This window comes from Perognathus longimembris, chromosome 2 (genome assembly GCF_023159225.1).
Source record: "Perognathus longimembris pacificus isolate PPM17 chromosome 2, ASM2315922v1, whole genome shotgun sequence".
Taxonomy (NCBI): domain Eukaryota; kingdom Metazoa; phylum Chordata; class Mammalia; order Rodentia; family Heteromyidae; genus Perognathus; species Perognathus longimembris.
The window spans coordinates 62,553,349-62,573,242 of NC_063162.1; the positions used below are offsets into that span (position 1 = coordinate 62,553,349).

Below are 19,894 nucleotides of genomic sequence, written 5' to 3' on the forward strand. Positions count from 1 at the left end.
CGTGCTGAGGGAAGCCTTATTCTGTACCCCTTCTCCGTGGACTTTTCCACCCCTCGATCGCCCCACCACGCGGACCCCCATCCCGCCGTCCCACCCCACCTTGCAGACCCCTGCACAGGCCGAGCCTACTTTGGTTTCCTTTAGTTTCTGGGTGCACAGGGCTCCACCACATCCAACTTCCTCCATGGGGATGGGGGTCTCATGGGCTTTTCTGTTTAGACTGGCCTCGAACCACAAGTGTCAGCTTCCCAATCTCAGCTTTCCAAGTAGCTAGGATTACAGGCATGAGTCATGGGAGCCTTTCTTATTAAACACACATCCTGGGTGGACTCTCTGCATCATTCATGAGAGTCGAGGAGGTTTCAGTTACCTAAGAACGTGGAATTAGCTGCTGCCAGTGAAGGGTCCCCTATGGACATTCTCCACGTGAGCCTTTAAGTTAGAGAACAATGAATCCTACATGGGGTGGGCACATGCATGGGTATACATGTGCAGTGCCCACATAGTCCTGGTGCTTGAACTCAGGGCCTAGGCTGTCCCTTAGCTGTTTCATTCAAAGCTGATGCTATACCACTTGAGCCTTACCTCTACTTCTGGCTTTCTTGGTGGTTAGCTGAGATAAGTCTTTTTTTTTTCATTTTTATATTTCATATTTTATTCAATTTCAATATGTTTTTCATTTTAAACTCTTAAAATGATTTCCAGTTTAAAAAACAATGCACTGGCCACCTAATTCCTTTTAAATTTTATAGTTATACAAATATTCTAAATACACATTTTGTGTTCAAGATGGTGGCAAATAAGAGTCTTATAGACTTTCCTGCCCTTCAGATCTCAGCCTGCTCAGTAGCTAGGACTACAGGTGTGAGCCACCAGCACCCAGCTCTGAATTAATACCTTTTTAACTCCACTCAGCTGCAGGGGAGGGACAGGATCCCATGAAGCTCCCTCCTCTCACAGGCCCTGACCGGGGTTCAACTCTGTTGACACAGTAACATTGAGCCATTTCTCCCCTACAGGCAGGGAACATTTTTGTAGCGGACTATGAGCTGCTGGACGGCATCGACGCCAACAAGACAGACCCCTGCACACACCAGTTCCTGGCAGCACCCATCTGCCTGCTCTACAAAAACCTGGCCAACAAGATCGTCCCCATTGCCATCCAGGTAGGCCCCCCACGCCAAGCCCTGAGAGTGCAAGACTCTGTCCCAAAAGCAAAATGTAGCTGGGAGCTGGTGGCTCACATCTGAAATCCTAGCTAGAGGCTGAGATCTGAGCATCATGGTTCAACACCAGCCAGGCAAGAAAAGTTCATAAGACCTTTTTCTCCAATTAACCACCAAAAAGCCAGAAATTGGGCTGTGACTCAAGTGGTAGATAGAGTACTAGCCTCAAGCAAAAAAGCTCCCCTGAGTTCAAGCTCAGTACTATCAGTGAGTGTGGCTTAAGTGCCTAGTACTTGAAGGCCCAGAGCTCAATCCCTGGAATTGCATTATTAAAATAATACTGCAGGTCTGGGAATGTGGCTTAATGGTAGAGTGCTTGCCTATCATGCATGAAGCCCTGGGTTTGATTCCTTAGTAGCACATAATCAGAAAAGGCCAGAAGTGGTGGTGTGGCTCAAGTGGTACAGTGGTAACCTTGAGCAAAAGAGTCTCAAGGACAGTGCCCAGGCCCTGAGTTTAAGCTTAAGACTGGCATGATAATGATGATAATAATAATAATAATGAGGAGGAGAAGGAGGAGGAAGGAGTGCCATCGTGATTACCACCAGATAGAATTTAGCAGTGACACTTCAGTATAAAAGCAACTACCAGAGCTGAGTATGGTAGCTCATGCCTGTAATCCTGGCTACTCAGAAGGCTGTGAGGCTCACAGTTTGAGGTCAGCCCAGGCAAAAAAAGTTCAAGAGATTCTGTCTCAACAACAAAGAAAAAGGTGGTGTGCCTGTGGGCACCTTAATTCTAGCTACCTAAATGGTACGTATCAGAAGTGTGATTACAGACCAGCTGTGGCAAAAACTCCATATTGCCCCATCTCAATCAACAAGGCCAAGTCCAGCACCTGGGAAAAAATGAACAAACCTGTCTGAAAAATTATTAAAGTAAGAAAGAAGGGCTTAGGGCATGACTTAAAAGGTGGACCTCTTGTCTTGTGAGTGAGAAACCCTAAGTTCAAAAGCCCAGCATCACAACTCCCATCTCACCCCTCCAGTTTGAATGATCCATTGTACTGGTCTGGGTGGTGAGTGCCTGTAATCCCAGCTACTCAGGAGGGAGTAACAAAAGGCAAAAGGGTCTCAGTCTGAGGCCAGCTCAGGCAAAGTTAGTACAAGAGTACCCTGAGCTACATTCTAGCGCCTGGAGTTGGACATGAGCAGGCAGTTTAAGGGGTTATGTTGCCATAACACAGGGCTGGGAATATGGCTTAGTGGTAGAGTGCTTGCCTAGTGTGCATGAAGCCCTGGGTTCAATTCCTCAGTACCACATAAATGGAAGTAGTGCTGTGGCTCAAGTTGTAGAGTGGTAGTCTTGAGCAAAAGAAGCTCAAGGATAGTGCCCAGGCTCTGACAAGCCCCAGGACTGGCAAAAAGAAAAAGAAAAAAAAAAAAAGATGGCATACACAGTACAAAGAAGACCCCTGTGGTGAAGAATTTAAAGTCCCTCAGCAAGGGAGTGGGGGGTTAGGTGACAGTGCAGGGGTTTGCTAAGGGGACAGCATAGTGGATCTGAGATCTGCCACACCACCACTGCACTAAGGAAAAGTCAAGCTGGAGCCCTCTGCCCTACTGAGTACAAAAGTATAACAGGAAAGAGGAGTTTGGAAAAAGTAGAAGAGAATGCGGGACTAAGGGGACTTTGAAAGCAAAACAAGGAAGGAAGGAGTGTTAAGGGGAAGGGCGGAGCACTGGATATGTGATATGTTTAATGGAGAGGTGAGATGCACCATATGCAGAGCCACCAGCAGAGACTGTGCCAAAGAAACCACTACAGTCTAAGAGCTCCTGTTGCTGACAAGGAAAAGACAACACCCTAACTTGGTGAATGGTACAAACAGGCTGTTGGTAGAAGAAGAAATATAAATGGATAATCAAGCTGCACAGGGAAACATCTTCCACTCCACTAGCTGTTGCAGAAATTAAACCATGCAGCCCAAGGGGTAGGCTGACAGAAGAAAGTCAACAGTGCTTCCAGGCACTGTAAGCAGTCCAGAGGGGAGGTCATAGGACTGAAACTCCAAGTCCCAGACTCCTGGGGTTTCACATGTCAGAACAGGCCATTCAGCCTGTACACCAAATAGACACAGTGGGCCAGGAGCTGGTGGCTCTCACTTGTAATCCTAGGTACTCAGGAAGCTGAGATCTGAGGATTGTGGTTCAAAGCCAGCTGGGGAAAATCTGTGAGATTCTTATTTCAAGTTAATCAGCAAAAATCTAGATGGAGAGGTGTGGCTCAAGTGTAGAGCACAGGTAAGAAAAAAGCTAAGGAAGAATGGCCAGGCCCCAAGACAAGCAGTATTGTCACCAGAAAAAAAAAAAAAAGAGAAGAGACAAGATGAAGAATAGAGAAAGGACATTTGTTGAAGATGGCCCTTCAGCCCATCTTCAGCCAGGGGCAGGCAGGTGAGGGGGTACCTGGTGATCACGCCTTCCTGCTACCAGCATCAGCCCGTGTCAGCCCTTGTCGCAGAGGCTCAGGAGTTAGAAGCAGTCCTGCTGGCACTGCTGTGGAGTGTCTGTCCTGTGTCTTGGGTGTCCCCTGCTTGTTCTTAGCTTTTGGCTATTCTCTTTCCTTTCAAAAAATTTCTGTCTTTTCTTTTTTGCGAAACTGGGACTGGAACTCATTACCTGGCGTTTTGCTCTACCAATGGAGCCACGCCTCCACCCCGGCTGTTCCTTCATTAGGGCAGTTTGACCTGTTTTCCCAAAACGGTAAGAAGAAGGTATTGCCGTCTGAGGGGAAATTTCCTCTACCCCTCTTTGTAAGAAGTGATTGATGATAAATCTTGTTCTTCCTGGAGCCCAGAGTACCTGTGGTGACTGGAAGAGAGATGGGTTAGACAAAGGACACAGAGGCACAGGGGCCCGGGTGCCTAGCTTTGGGCCTGCTTGTTATTAACTCATATCAACTCACAGGCCCAAGTAAGTAGTCAGTGTTTTTCAGCAATAGTAGTTTCAGCACCTCAAATCCTGGGCTAGCACCTGGGCAGGTCTTGCCTGTCGAGGCTCTAGAGTCTAGAATGGATGGTTACAAGTCGAAAGGCTTGAAGGATCAGGGCTGGCACTGTCACCAGAGTCCTAGACAAGAGGCCTGACTCCAAGGGTTCCAACATTCTTTGGCCATTTTCCCCAAAGAATGCAAACATGTAGCCATGAAAAGGCAGAGGGGATTTTGATCAACCTAGCTATGCTGGGAGGATAGAAATTAAGCATTTCAGGCCATCTTCATGGTACCAACATAGGCATCACCTTTAAATACTGAGGTGGGAAAGAAAGTTATAATCAGCCTTGGTCCCTCTCTATATGTCACCTTTACAATAAAATTCAAAAACATAAAATAATAATCAGTCTTGGTCAAAGCACAGTCTGACCAATCCTTACCTCAGTTCTGATCCTGCAAGGTGGCCCCAAAAGAGAAGTATTGGTAGGAGAGATCTGGGCTGCCATGAGATGATGGGGTGATCTCATGGGGGGGGCGGGGGCGGTGTCTGTCTGTGAGGCTCCACAGGAATCCAAGATGACTACAGGTTTAGGACAATAACTAGCCACTTAGGGTGTTTGGGGAGAGCTGGAATGGGCCATTGTGAACACTGCTGTCAGTTTCTCCTTTCTCTGGGCCTTCAGCCCAGATAGCCACAGTCAGGCACTGTGTAAATGACTAACATCCCTACTGAGATTTAAGCAGGAGTATTAACCCAAAGGGCTGTTTGTTTTGTGCTGGTACTGGGGCTTCAGTTCAGGTCCTGGGTGCTTTGACTTAGCTTTTTGCTCAAAGTTGGTGCTCTACCACCTGACCCATAGCTTTTGGGGGGTTAGTTGGAGATGAGAGTTTCGTGGACTTTCCTGTTCAGGCTGGCCTTAAACCCTGATCCTCAGATCTCAACCTCCTGAGTTGCTAGGATTACAGGTATGAGCCCCCAACACCTGGTTCTTTTTACATATTAAAATGTGGCATCCTAAACTTTCAATTCCCTATGTGGTTTGTATTATATCTTTCTATTGAACAATGCTGTGTTGCAGAGCCAGACAAGGAAGCCACCTTCCAAATGACACAGGGGACACAGCTAAGTCTGCTTCTGAGGCAGGTGGCTCTCTCCATGTCTGTTCAAGCCACCCTGGTGTTGCCAAGCCCCCAAGGCCCCCCTCCCCCTCCCAGTACTCTGGCTACAGCTGCTGCTGGCACATTGCTCTTTGTTCCAGGGTCTCCTGAAGTGCCAGGTCCTTACTTGATAGATGGTGTAGCACTAGTGTATTAAGGGGTTGTTGTTCAAAGAGAGAGCCCCATCATACTATTTGTATTTCAGAGCAAAGTTCCCACAGTGCCACTGAGGAGTGGAACTAGAAAGAGGGCGGGGGGGGGGGTGGGGGGAGCTGGTCGCTGCTACAGGGGCGTCCCGCCTGAGTCTGCAGCCCCTTGCACAGGAGGAGCTAACTGCAGGATAGAGCAAGGAAACTAGGAGGGGCATTTCATAAGTTACACTTTGACCAGGGCAAGGAGGCTGGAGAGGAGAAAGAGAAGAGGGGAAGAGACAGAGGGCAGGGGCAAAAGAGGAGGAGGCAGAAGAGGAGGAAGAGCAGGAGAGGAGGGGGCATAGGAGGCATAGGAAGGGAGGAGGGTGAGAACAGGGTAAGGTCCACCTGCCCTGGCCCCTCCTCATGACCCTCTCTGGGCAGTTGCTGCAGTGAGGGACAGCTGTCCACACATAAGAGGTCACCATCCCCAGCTAGGCTGAGCTCCTCCAGGGCAGAGCAAGTTGTGCGATGGACCTGGAACACTCGCCCCAGAACCTCAGCTCCCAGCCACCTTCCCTGCTCTTCTGGTGACTTGGAAGCTACTTGTGAAGAAATTCTTCTGGAATTTTCTTTTTTTTTGTTTTATAATTATTTATTTTTATTATTATTAAATTTTATTGATAAGATGATGTGCAGAGAGGGTATAGTTACATAATAAGGTAGTGAGTACATTTCTTGTCATATTTGTTACACCCTCCTTCATTTTTCTTTCCCTTCCCCAGTTCAGATAAGCATATATACAATATCCAGTGTACCAGAATCATATACAGTGACCACAGGAAGTATGTCAAAGGAAATTCACCTAGTACATTAAACATTGACAACAGTAAAATCCTCCTGTTTCCATCTCTTGGAGTTCATTTTGCTTAGCCTCATCTTATATAATCATATGTATGTAGCTGTTGAGACCTTTTTATGTTTATTTAGTAATTGTCTGGTTTTAGAGAGATGATGTAAAGTCACTGACCAAAATATGTAGAAATACCATTTGAAAAGAAGTTTGTTGCTTTGCTTCTGGAATTTTCTGAGAGGCCAGATTCTCAGCTACTGTCGAGCAAAATACAACAAGAAAGTATTTCTTACTTCAACAATGCAGCTCAACCAAACTCCAGGCGAGGAGAACCCCATTTTTCTCCCTTCTGATGCAAAATATGACTGGCTTTTGGCCAAAATCTGGGTGCGTTCCAGTGACTTCCACATCCACCAGACCGTCACCCACCTCCTGCGCACACATCTGATGTCCGAGGTGTTTGGTATCGCCATGTACCGCCAGCTGCCTGCCGTGCACCCCATTTTCAAGGTAACAGCCAGCTACTGTTCCACATGCAGGGGTGTGGACAGACACCTGAGAGGGGAGGTGATATTCCTGCAGGGATTGTGGCTGGGACTGAGCCTCAGACCCCAGGAAAGGTGCCCTGGGGAAGCCAGTACTATTTCCCTAGGGAATAAAGTATTGGGGAACCTGTTGGTCCAACAGGACATGGTCCAGGATAGGGGCTGGGGCCAGAGCCTGGCTGGCTGCAAAGGCAGAGGAAGTGCTGTTAGCACTAACTGTTGGAGTGTCTGAGGGCTGAAAGTACCTCAGTACCTCGGTTCCCTCATCTGTAAAACAGGTGAAAATAGCACCCCAGGCCTTCCAGGGAAATGATCAGTGGAAAAAAATGTAAGTTCAGCGCGCTTAAAGCATGACAGACAATTAAGCACTAGATAGGGAGGGTGCCAATTCTGTCCCCAGCACTGGGGCTGGGTGGGGTGCTTCAAGTCTCTGACATTCTTCTCCCTTGCCCAGCTGCTGGTGGCGCATGTGAGGTTCACCATTGCCATCAACACCAAGGCCCGGGAGCAACTCATCTGCGAGTATGGCCTCTTTGATAAGGTGGGCCCCCTCCCTCCCCTCCCTGGGGGCCTGGACAGTGTCTCAGGGCAGGCCTCAGGGCAGTGGCCTGGGAAGTGGGCAGCTCTGGCTGTCCACTAGCCAATGCAAGCTGTCCTATGCCCAAGGAACCACCAGGTCTCCCTCCTTGCCCATCTCTGCCTTCAGCCTCTCAGCTGAAGCCTCTGTCCTCTCACCTCTCTCTTTCATGGCCCACTGGCCTGAGCACACTGGAGACCAGCTAACCCTTCCGTGTTCCCACACCCTGGTGCCCCACCTGGGACCTGCACAGTGGCTGAGCATGTTGTTGTGTGCCTTTCCTATCTCTCTTGTGTTTCTTTTTTTCTTTTTTTTTTTGGCCAGTCCTGGGCCTTGGACTCAGGGCCTGAGCGCTGTCCTTGGCTTCTTCCCTCTCAAGGCTAGCACTCTGCCACCTGAGCCACAGCGCCCCTGCTGGCTGTTTTCCATATATGTGGTGCTGGGGAATCAAACGAGAGCTTCATGTGTAGGAGGCAAGCGCTCTTGCCACTAGGCCATATTCCCATCCCTCTCTTGTGTTTCTGACCCATTTTTGTTTTGTGTGCCAGTCCTGGAGCTTGAACTTGCAGCATGGGTGCTGTCTTTGAGCTTTTTCCCTCAAGACTAGGGCTCTTCCACTTGAGCCACAGCTCTACTTGTGGCTTTTTGATGATTAATTGGAGATGAGTCACTTCCTTGCCTGGGCTGGCTTTGAACTGCTATCCTCACATCTCAACCTCCTGAGTAACTAGGATTGTAATCCAGCTGACTCATTTTTTAACAAGGAGGGAGCAGGTTCCAGTGGGGCTGGGGAGTCCTTACCCCTTGAAACTGCCCAGTGGGTGACCCAGGCCCTTGCACTGTACTGGGGCTCATCTCATGATGTTGGGGGCCTTGGCCTCTGGGGGTAAACATCCCTGTCATCTGGCAGGACATGGGTGGCCCCTCTGGGTCTGGACTCCCAGTTTTTCCAGGATACAGGAAGTGTAGGGGGCTGGACAGCAGGGCTGAAGCTGACCTGGTTCTGGAGCTGTCCCCTCCCCCTCAGGCCAATGCCACCGGGGGCGGTGGGCATGTGCAGCTGGTGCAGCGTGCAGTGAAGGACCTGACCTATACCTCCCTGTGCTTCCCCGAGGCCATCAAGGCCCGGGGCATGGAGAGTGCCGAGGATATCCCTTACTACTTCTACCGGGATGACGGGCTGCTGGTATGGGAGGCTATCCAGAAGTGAGCACCGGACCGGGATGGGGGCTGGGAAAGAGGGTGGGGAGGGAGGGCCAAGCCCATGGGAGGGGGGACTCACAAGAAGCCCGTGGGAGGGGTGGGGGGGACCAGGAGCCCTGAAGGGGGGGAACACTGTGAGGGTAGGGGGGAAATGTGAGGAGTAGGGTGGGGCTGGGGGAGGAGCCCCGTGGGGGGCGGGGACTCGGGGCAGCCTGTGCTGGGCCTGGGGCGGGCCACCGGCACACCCACTCCCAGTGGGCTCATGGCCAGGTTCACGGCCGAGGTGGTAGGCATCTACTACGAAAGTGACCAGGTGGTGGAGGAGGATCAGGAGCTGCAGGACTTCGTAAGGGATGTGTACGTGTACGGAATGCGGGGCAGGAAGGCCTCAGGTAGGAGCAGCCGTGGCTCAGGTCCTGCAGCCCTGGGGGGCAGGGGCGGGTGGGGGGGGGCGGGTCAGGCATTTCCACCAGGGGTTAACACCCGAGACTCTGCCCTAGGCTTCCCTAAGTCCATCAAGAGCCGAGAGAAGCTGTCCGAGTACCTCACGGTGGTCATCTTCACGGCCTCCGCCCAGCACGCGGCGGTGAACTTCGGCCAGGTGGGCCGGGTGTGGCAATCCTTCAGGTTGGACCTCGCCCAGCTCCCCCGCCCCGAGAGCGGGACAGTCCCTGGCGGCCTGTAGGCCTGGGATCCGTAGTTTACCAGCGCCGATTCTATCCACTGTGGGCGGGACCCAGAGGACAGTGGGACCTCCAGGAGAGGAGAGGGGTGGGGATATGGGGAGTGTCCTTGCAGTGGCCTGGAGAGGGCAGAGCAAGGGTTATGAGAAGGCGGGAGGTATGGACAGGAGTCGGGGGACGACAGGGCGCCAGGGCTTGGCCCTGAGGGTGTGGCCATGGGCCAGGGTGGGGCCCTGGCCGGTGGGGGGGGGGGGCACCTGGCCAGTTTCCCCCTGGTCAGGTGGGTGTAGGTGCGGGTGCAGGTGTAGTGGGCTGGCCACTGGGGGCACCCACCGGGTCTGTGTGGTTCCCGCAGTATGACTGGTGCTCCTGGATCCCCAATGCTCCCCCAACCATGAGGTCCCCACCACCCACCGCCAAGGGCGTGGTGACCATCGAGCAGATCGTGGACACGCTGCCCGACCGCGGCCGCTCCTGCTGGCATCTGGGTGCGGTGTGGGCACTGAGTCAGTTTCAGGAAAATGAGGTGAGACCAGGCAGGGTGAGGGACACAATGTCACTTGCGTTCAACTCATGCCTCAGTCCCGGGATTTGGGTTGGGCTTTGTCTGGACGCCTGCCTCCCTCTTCACCCAAGGAGTGGTGGTGGCAGGTCAGCTGGGCCCGCCGGGTTGGGGGAGGGATGGTAATGTTCTGTGAACGCCTCTCATACACTGACCTGCCTGTTTGCCGTGTCAGCTCTTCCTGGGCATGTACCCCGAGGAGCATTTCATCGAGAAGCCAGTGAAGGAGGCCATGGCCCGGTTCCGCAAGAGCCTGGAGGCTATTGTCAATGTGATCGCCGAACGCAACAAGAACAAAAAGCTGCCCTACTATTACTTGTCTCCGGACCGGATCCCCAACAGTGTAGCCATCTGAGCCACTTACACACATCTTGCCGACAAGGCAGACTGCCCTGCCAGCTTCTAGTTCTTAGTGACTGAACTAGGCGAACACTGCCAGCTTCTAGTTCTTAGTGACTGAACTAGGCGAACACTGCGGGGGGGGGGGGGTGTAACCTCCATACACACATAGCTTAGTGCTTTCTGCCTGCCCAGCAGCTGGTTCCATGTTCAGGTCTGCTACTGGGCATTTCAATCATTTCTGTACTATTCATACTTAATTCCATTTCTTGCATGCAGTCAGTGTCCAAATACATTCCTGTAACTTTTGGTTGTCACAAAAATACACTTCATTAAGAAAAAAGTCTTGGGGCTGGGGATATGGCCTAGTGGCAAGAGTGCCTGCCTCGGATACACGAGGCCCTAGGTTCGATTCCCCAGCACCACATATACAGAAAACGGCCAGAAGCGGCGCTGTGGCTCAAGTGGCAGAGTGCTAGCCTTGAGCGGGAAGAAGCCAGGGACAGTGCTCAGGACCTGAGTCCAAGGCCCAGGACTGGCAAAAAAAAAAAAAAAAAAAAAAAAAGAAAAAAGTCTTGTTCTACATGCTATATACTCCAGTCACCACCAAAAGCAAAGCCACCATGGAGGTGATTCCACCTGAGCCAAAGTCTGGCTGCCCAAATCTGATGAAGGGTCCCTCATCCTTCCCCAACAGCACCTGTGGAACACACCCCAAATGCCACCACCTCTGCTGGCCTCTGCTGACCAGCTGGAGCTTGTTTTCCCCCTCCCCCCCTCCATGCTTTGTCTGTCTGTAGTTGTCCTCCAATTGAACTCCCCTGAGGAAGGGGGCCCCTGGGAAGAAATGGAGCCCACCTCCTATTTCCCTGTGCCCTGGTGCTGTCCTGAGACACCAACACTTGCTCATTTTTCTTTTGGCAGAACATCTAGTTGACAAACTTCAGATACTGTCCTAGGAGCATTCTCTTTGCCCAGACCCAAGTCAGAGCCGGGCCTTAGTGTGGGCACAGTGACCCACTGTCCCTTTACACACACTCAACCCACAGCTCCCTAACTCCAGCTTCAGAATCATGCTAGCAGGAGCCAGCCACAGTGGCTTACACCAGCAATCCTAGCTACTTGAGAGACCAGGGGGATGATGGTTTGAGGCCAGCTCAGGCAAAACAAATTTCATGAGATTCCATCTTAACCAATAAGAAGATACAAAGTTAGGCACATGGGTACACTCCTGCCATCTCAGCTACACAGGAAGCACACACAGGAGGATCATGGTCTAGTCTGCCCAAAACATAAATATGAGACCCTATTTGAAAAAACAAAACTAAAAGGGGCCAGAGATGTAGTTCAAGCCTTAGTACCTCCAAAACAAAACAAAATGTCAACAAGGTCTCCAGGCTACAACAAGTTCAGTATCTAGGCTTCCAGCAGGGCCATGATGGCCTAGAAAGTGGTGCCTGTCTTCCTGGAGCAGTAAGTCCATGAGAAAACTCAACTGTCAGAGTGGGTCCTAGAGACTGAGGTACAGAGCCCCTTACGCTAGCTGTAAAACCCTCCACCACTCTCAGAACTTATACTTGTGACCTTCAGGACACATGACATAAACAGGTAGCCAAAGTAACTGGAAAATGGTGTTCAGCCCTCTCTGGGTTGCATAAGACATGGTGGAGGAGGGAGCAGGAGGTGGCACAGGGAGGTGGGCCGGGTGTGACACTGGTAAAAGAGGGAGAAGGAAGGGCTGGCTGAACAGTGCCTTTGAAAAGCTCTCATCCCAGCCCATAGGGAGTCCTCAAGTCATCCAGCTCAGAAGTCTCCTATCTGGCCAGTGAGCATGGGATCTGGGCATGAGGGCCACAGGGGTCAGTGATATTCTCTAGCTGGTCCTCCTTGTCCCAGAGGGCAAATGTCTGAGCCAGAGAGACCGTCCAGCCTCACCAGCCTCCTACCTAAGTAGCAAGCAGAGACCTTTCATTCCAGTGAACTCTTCCTCGTCACCCTCCTGCATGGTCTTCCAGGCTCCCTCCAGACCTAGGAGTGGGGAGGTGTGCTGGGACTCTCCATCAGTGGCTCATTGAGGCCTGTCACACAGGTTACATCGAGAGCTCACATAGCAGCTTCATGGGACTATACTGAGGCAATACAGTAAAACCAATTATAGTTGGCTCACCGTTCCAGAGGTTCCAGTCCATTCCAATTTGACACTGTGGCCCACTGCTCTGGGCCTTTGGCCCAGGCAGCACATCATGACAGAGCCCATTGCCAACGTCATGAGCCAGAAAGCAGAAACTACACAAGAGGAAGACTAGGGTCCTGACTTCCACTTTGGGTCATGTCTGCAATGACCTAAGGACCTTCCATAAGGCCTCAACTTCCAACAGATTCCATAGAAGATACTTTTCACATTAAACATTATAAGTTTGAAAACTTTCTATGAAGGGCTACAGAGGAAACATTCTGGGCTTTATAAGTTATATAGTATGTCCTAACTCTTCCCTAACTTTGCCGGTGTAACAGGAAAATTACCGGGAGATATTCATAACTAAATTTTAGATGATGTGTTTTAATTGTAAAGACAGTAAGCAGCCAGGTGCCAGTGGCTCAGGCCTGTCATCCCAGCTACTCAGAAGATTGAGATGCAAAGATCATGGTTTAAACCCTGTCCACCGAGGCAAAAAATCTTTGAGACTCTTATCTTCAATTAATCAACAAAAAGTCAGAAGTGGAGTTAAGTGGCACAGGTGGTAGAGTACCAGCCTTACGCAAAAAAAGCCAAGCAAGAATGCAAGGCCTTGAATTCAAGCCCCAGGACCAGTACCAAAAACAAACCAAGAAGCTGTGTTTTTGCTGCTAGTCCTGAGCACTGTCCCTGAGCTATTAGCTCAGGCACTCTACCACTTGAGCTACAGCCTCACTTCTGTTTTCTGGCAATTAAGTGGAGGTAAGAGTTTCACTACTTTATCTGGGCTGGCTTCAAATGATGATCCTCAGATCTCAGCCTCTTGAGTAGCTGGGATTACAGGCACAAGCCACCAGTGTCTGGCTTCAGGAAGCTGCTTTTGAGTAGTCTGCTGCCCTGGACAACAGCACCTGCCAGAAAGGGAGTACTGTGGCCTGAAGACTTCTGGTACTAAGGCCCCACTAAGTGTGTCTTCAAAATCCTCACAGTCATTCAGCATCCAAAGCACCCTGGAGTTCCTGTAGGAGTGGCTTTCTCCTTCTCTTCCATAGTTCCCCACTGGGAACTGCAGGGCCAGGAATATCCTGGTCTCTACTCAGTCCCACACACTGACCTTCCTCAACAGGTTGGGAGGCTTTCTGGGCATCCTCCACTCTGTGGAGGCCCTTGTCACTTGGCCCCCCAAGAGCAGGCAGCCCAGCATGGACAAGCCTTCTCCACTCACTGGGACAGCATGACCTCCTCCCTCGTCTCCAGCCACCTCAGCCCCAGAGTACCCAGGACCAGACAGTCTGAAGGGCTGTGCATGTGGATGTCTGTCACCTGAGGACCAGTGGCACTGCCATCCTGGAAGCCTTGCATAAGCAGCAAACAGTCTGTGAAGATCTGCTGCCAGAACCCTGGTTCTTAACCAGGCTTGCTGGTTATTCTTACTCATCTAGGCTGTGGTCAGCAAACACCAGTCAATGCCCCAGCTGCCAGACATTCCCCAAATGTGAGGCTGGCCTCCTTGTGGGGCCTGAATCTGTCCATCCACCGGCCCTCCAGACCTCCCCCAAGTCCCAGGTCTGCAGACTGAGGAAAACATACCAGCAGGGAACAAGTAATTCTTTCCTGAAGTTTAAGCTACAACAACCCAGAAAGAGGATCCTTGGCTTCCAGACACAGGAAAGTACTCTTAAAACTCCTTTGTAAAGAAAGGCTTTATTGCTGCTATTAGACACCCCTTGTATAGCACAACAACTCCCCATACAGAGAATTACTCAAGTGGTAATACTGAGAAACAGTGAACATACACAAAAGGATACAAAACTAGACATTTAGATTACTAGAAATTTTCTAAGAAATATTTCAAATATGAAGTCTCTTTTAGGAACTACACCACACATGCCAGTGTAAATTTGGTTTTTATTAACAACCAACTTTCTATAAACACTGAGATCTAAATGTGCACCCATCAGCTGGACAGCTTTAATTATTTCCAAAACAAAAAAAAATGCCTTTAGGTTCCCTACATTCCACCCTGCCGTGGGCTAGGCTTGGAAGCTGCATATTTCAAATCAGATGCAGAGGGGGTAGCACTTTGCATGGGAACCCGCATGCAGCCATGCCCTTGGGGGGCATGCTCCTCACCTGCAGCCCAGCCCCACAGCCCCTTGCAGGAGCCTCCCAAGGCTACCAAGAGGCCTACAGGTTTAGAAACAAGGTCTATACTACTGAAGAGAGCACTGAAGGAGACACACAAGTTTAAAATAGGAAAAGAACTTTTACAACATTTCCTGAAAATCCTTTCTTACAATAAAGTTGGACACACACCCCAAATGACTTCTGGCAGCTAAAGTCAGAAGCCCATCAGTGGGACTAAGACCAAGCTAGAGGGAGGGCTGGCAGTAACACCCTGAGACAGCTTCCTTCTTCCCCTTTGCCTAGCCTACAAGCACCAGCCCTCCTAGCCCTTGTCCCAGGACTGTTTGGTTCGACCCCATGCCATCCTCCCACTACAGACAGACACAAACGGAGACAAAAACTGCACAGATGGCCCCACAAAAGCACAGAGGCTAGTGGCCATAAGAGGGGTGCTGCCCCCTCCTCCAGGGGAAAGACTGCAAGGACTTCTCCTAAGTGCACTTTCCTCTGTACAGAAAGTATCTGTGCCTTTCAAGTTCAGCCTGAGGGGCCCCATGGGGAGACTCACACTGATCTTGGCCTCTACTTAAACTCATCTACTGTTGGGAGGGGGGTAGGGACAGGTGGACAAGACTGTGAACCCAGCCAGGGCAGCTCCTAAGGGGTACAGGCAAGGCTGCCTGGGGCTTGGCTCCTCTGAGTGGGCAGCCTGTAGCTGCCTGGTATCCCCAGGCTGAGAAGGAATGTGGGTAATTGCACTTTAGGGCACAGTGAGCACAAGGACAGACTAGATAAGAGCAGGAACACAGGGAGGACACGCTGACAGCTCCCATAGGCCCTGTGATTCCAGCAAGTTAGATCCAGAAGCAGCAAGACAAGACCTGTTCCCTCAGCCTCCCCCAGCTCAGAGACCTTCCACCACCTCCTGCCTCTCCAACCACAGGGCTTCTCTATGCAGCTGCAAAGAGACCATCCGTGTTTGCTCCACCCCCTTCCGGGCAGGATACCCAGGCATCACCCTACCCCACCCCAGGAGACTCGAGGCTCTGGAACACTTGTGTCACATGGCAGGCCCACAGCCCCCTCTGGAGTTGACTATCTGCCTGGGACTGACACTGGCTTTTTAAAGTGGCAAAGTCCATTTGATGCTAGTGTTTTTGGTTTTGTCTGTGGTAAGAAAAATGGTGCAGAAGGTAATCCCTGATGACAGAATGGACTGAGTGTGGGACCCAGGCCCATCCTGTCTGTTGTATGTGGTTAAGGCGACAATGGGTTGGTGTGAGTTGCAGAGTGTGACAGAGAAGCCCATGGTGGTTTGTGGCTCATGCCAGGCCCTACCAGAATCAGCTGCCTACTTCCTAGCCCTCAACAGCAAGTCCTGTGGCTCCTGTAGGAGTCAGCCTGTGAGTGCCCATGCCATGATGCCTTCCCACACACAGCTGACTCCCAGTGTAGAGAGCTATCTGTCAAGGGACATTTCCTAAGTACTTGGCTGCCCTAACCACTCATTCTCTTCCTTCTGCCTCTATCTCAAAACTTTCTTCAGTGTTGACAAAACCAATGCATGGCAAGCTGGAGCAGGCTCAAAGCCACAGGAAGCAGGAATCATGCTCACTGCTACTCAGCATCCATTGCTGCCATCCAATGGGCTATGGTCAACCTCTGCCCTGCTGACCAGCACGTCTGTTTTCTGGGCACTGAGAGGACATCTCACTACTCAATGTACATAAGGCAAAACAGGTTCCAGATCTACTTTGATGTCAAGGAGCTAAGAAGGGAAATGAAGGGACATTTCTGAGTGTGATGCTCTTTTTAGTGTCAACCCCACTAGACACAGGTATCACAAAATAAAGATTCTTTTTTTGTATAAAGTGCTGTTTGCTCAGTAAACCAAGTGCCACTGAGCTGTGAGGCCTCATCTGCTCAAATGCCAACAGAGGGGCAAGTGCCTGTCCATGGGGACTCTCCTCACCCAGCCCTGCACATTCCCAGCCCTGGGTTCTGGCAGGGATGGCCAGCTTTGGGCCCTGCTGATCATGGCATGGCCCTTTACTCCCTTGTTCTGTTCCAGAGGGTGGTCCAGAACTCAGCCATGGTGTCAGCATGGGGTCTCTCACCTTCCTGTCGCATACAGCAGCAGACAGAAGTGGGGCCCAGTGCTGTCTGTTCCACAGGACTTTCAGGAGACTTGCCAAGGAGGGTCAAAAAGAAAGAGGCCACCGTAAGTCACCTGCCTAGTCTATGCTATTAAAGGACTCAAGAAAGGTACATGGTTGGCAGTAAACAAATTCCTTCAGCTCTTCGCGTATGTCCAAGGGAATAGCGCCTTCCAGCATCAGACGTGAATGATGTCTGCTCCAGTGTCTTCAGGCTCTGTGCAAGAAGAAGAGTTTGTGTCGGAACGACAGATTCCACGTCCATCTTTATTTTCAAAGTTGGGCTCTGTTAGTGCAGGTTTTTCAAAAATATTCTTTTTGCTTGTTTCTGGACAGTTCTGAACATAGATCACTCTGTTATAAGCCTTGAGTCTCTTCCATAACTGCAGGTACACCTTGCACTGCACATACATAAAAAGAAGTCCTCCGGTGAAGCCAATGGCTACAACCACCAACTTAGTCCAAAAGGGCCACTCTAGGATTCCTGGAAGGGAGAAAATAAAGTCAGCCTGTTGGAAGACCTTATTTAATGAAGATCTAAAGCAAACAAAACACAGCTCTGAACTTCTACAACCAGCAGCCTCCACTCATCAACTCCTCTCCTCAAGAGCAGGATGAGAAACTGCTCACCAACTTTGTCTCCCACTTTCTCAGGAATGGGTTTCTGGACAGTCCCAGGTAGTACAATTTCATCTCTTCTGACTGAGGTTGGTGATGGCAGCCACAGTCCAAGAAATATCCAGCAGGTTACTGGGTGCCTCCTGCATGATTCCAACCCTCCAGAAAACCCGACGTGTGTGGCCCAATGAGGCAATGCAGCAAAGTGAGAAACCAGGTCCCCGTGTACAGTGCTCACCTGTTACCTGGCCCTGCTTGATCTCCTCCGCGGTGCGGTCAATCAGCACGTACAAGGACCAAACGACACAGGTGATGGCGATGACATGGAAGGTGACTGAGCACATGATCTTCCTGCGCTCACTGGCTGTCATCTGCAACTTCTCCCACTGGAAAGGTGACACGGGGAACGCGAGGCTCAGGCTCAGAGCAAAGCAACTCTATGGGAGAGCTGTGCCTTTGGCCACTCTTAAGCCCTCCTTCCCTCCCTCTCTGCACCAGAGGAATCTTCCCAGTACTAAAGCAACTTGGTTTCAACCAGATATCAAGCACAGCCACCTTGCTATGCAATGAAAGCTGCAAGTATAGGCAACTCCTGAGAAGGCTGAGAGCAGCCTGACAAAGGAGCCTGTGTGTCTCAAGGGGAGCAAGCTGGCCCAGACTCAGCTACTACACTTTAGGTTTCCCTGATATGCCAACCGACAGACAAAAAGTCTGATGATGCCACAGCACACACACGGGTCACACTGAAGGGGACAGCAGAAGGTGCTCCCCCTTTGGGCCTCTGAGCTCAGGCAGCACGGGCTTGATATCGATGCCCAGAGTCTCTGGTACAAGCGCATTCCCCAGGCCATCTCCTCCGGGGGCTCACTCGTCTGCTCCAAATAGCCCGTTTCTTTCTCATTTACTGCTTTCCAAATCTGAAGGAAGCAATAAAAGGAGAGAGAAGGGAGGGGGGAGGGAAAGAAATACACTGCCTATCTCTTGCCTTTATCCCGATGGTCCTGTGCAGGGAAAGCTGAAAACAGAGCCCCATAGCCCACCTTGATGACCCCAAGTGTGGTCACACTCATTTGAGCGATTAACAGTGAATAATGTATCCGATAAAGACTTTTACTGTGGCAAAATAGTCTGCAGCTAACTTCTTTGACACTTACCTGCTTTCTGCTGAGCTTTTGTAATTAGCAAAATCCCCAGGCTTCCCACCTAAAACACAGTACCACGCAATTTCTAACACCCTGATCCCACCATTTCCTGACACCCACAGCTCAACTCTTTTACCACATGGCCTGAAACAATCACCTTCATTACCTTATTGGTGCATGTTCTCTAAAATGTGACCCTCTAAACTCCTTTCCCAAGCCTGCCAAGCCCACCGGTCCTTTAGGAATTGTTCCCCAAACCAACCATCTATAACACCCCCCACTCCCCACACAAAGCCTACCTGCAGGAGTGCCTTCTTCTCAGCATGCCTGATAAGATCTACAAACATGTAACATTAAACTGGCCTCATCCTGAACTGTTATCTGACTGTGATTCCACTGGCAATTTATATATTAATATTTCAAAACAGGAAGAACCAAAGACATTCTGTGCTGAGCACATAGGCACGTCAAGCTGTCAATACCTGAGGAGCAGGCCTGTGCCAGGAACAGAGCTCCTCTCAGAAGGGAGCAGTTGGCCAGGTATGGTTGCACACACAAGTAATTCCAGCTACCCACAAAGTGGAGATAGGAAAACTGCACTTTGAGGCTAGCCTGGGCAAAAGTAAGTGAGGCTTTTTCCAGAAAACAAACTGAAGATCAAAAGGACTGAAGGTATGGTTCTAGTGGCAGCAAGCACAAGAGTTTGTTCAATCCCCAGCAATACAAGTGCACACATGCACATGCACCTACCACACACACACACACACACACACACACACACACACACGATGGCTACACATTCCTACTGTCCAGCAAATTCTTATTCCAGGTGTGTACAAACACAATGACTGTGTGATACAGCAGGGTGAATACGCTGGGGGAACAGAGCAACCTCGAACATGCAGTCCTAACTGGAGCAGCTAAACACAAGCAGCAAATACGTAGGAAGCTAAATAATGACCAGGCAGCTGAGTGACAGAGAAAAACAAGCAGTCTCAGCATGACAGGAGGAGAAGAACATCTTCTGGGGTGGGGACGGGGGCTCAGACATCAGTACAGACACTAATCTACAACATGAATGCCCCCCCCCACACCTTGTTGAACTACTGGGCGCAGGCAAGACCCCCAACAGCTGTAAGGCCTGGTGGCACCCGGGGCCTCCAGGTGGCCCACTCACGTACTTTCCTCAGAGGCTTCAGCTTTGTCTCCATGATGAACTCATACTTGCAGAGCTCACAGCAGCGCGTGTCTGAGCTCTTGATCCACTGCTGCAGGCAGGCCTGGTGCACAAAGTGGAGGCTGCCTGTGCAGCGGCAAGGCGTCATCAGAGGATTCTCATCATCACCTTCACAGTGGCAGATCCTGTGGCACATGGAAAAGCAGTCACTGTGAGAAGGAAGGGCTCCCAACAGGGAAGGAACTTTCTGGTGGATGGAAAACCCCCCAAAGATACACTGAGAAGTG

The 19,894-nt window shown here is 50.7% G+C and overlaps 2 protein-coding genes across 6 annotated transcripts in view; one reads left to right on the plus strand and one right to left on the minus strand.

The window, feature by feature from the left end:
* Alox5 (arachidonate 5-lipoxygenase) overlaps positions 1-10,298 on the plus strand; it is a 40,588-nt gene extending 30,290 nt beyond the window's left edge. Inside the window, exons 7-14 of the mRNA XM_048339272.1 lie at positions 1,020-1,166; positions 6,609-6,812; positions 7,302-7,388; positions 8,452-8,630; positions 8,898-9,019; positions 9,128-9,228; positions 9,666-9,836; positions 10,048-10,298. Of these exons, the coding sequence (XP_048195229.1) occupies positions 1,020-1,166; positions 6,609-6,812; positions 7,302-7,388; positions 8,452-8,630; positions 8,898-9,019; positions 9,128-9,228; positions 9,666-9,836; positions 10,048-10,227 (1,191 nt within the window). The 3' untranslated portion in view covers positions 10,228-10,298. The remainder of the gene's footprint in view (positions 1-1,019; positions 1,167-6,608; positions 6,813-7,301; positions 7,389-8,451; positions 8,631-8,897; positions 9,020-9,127; positions 9,229-9,665; positions 9,837-10,047) is intronic.
* A 3,774-nt stretch (positions 10,299-14,072) lies between these two features.
* Positions 14,073-19,894, minus strand: part of Marchf8 (membrane associated ring-CH-type finger 8) — a 91,901-nt gene continuing 86,079 nt past the window's right edge. For all 5 annotated transcript variants that reach the window (XM_048339277.1, XM_048339274.1, XM_048339276.1 and 2 more), the window contains 3 exons: positions 19,612-19,792; positions 17,527-17,674; positions 14,073-17,154 (listed from right to left, as the gene is read on the minus strand). In XM_048339277.1, the coding sequence (XP_048195234.1) occupies positions 16,850-17,154; positions 17,527-17,674; positions 19,612-19,792 (634 nt within the window). In that variant the 3' untranslated portion in view covers positions 14,073-16,849. The remainder of the gene's footprint in view (positions 17,155-17,526; positions 17,675-19,611; positions 19,793-19,894) is intronic.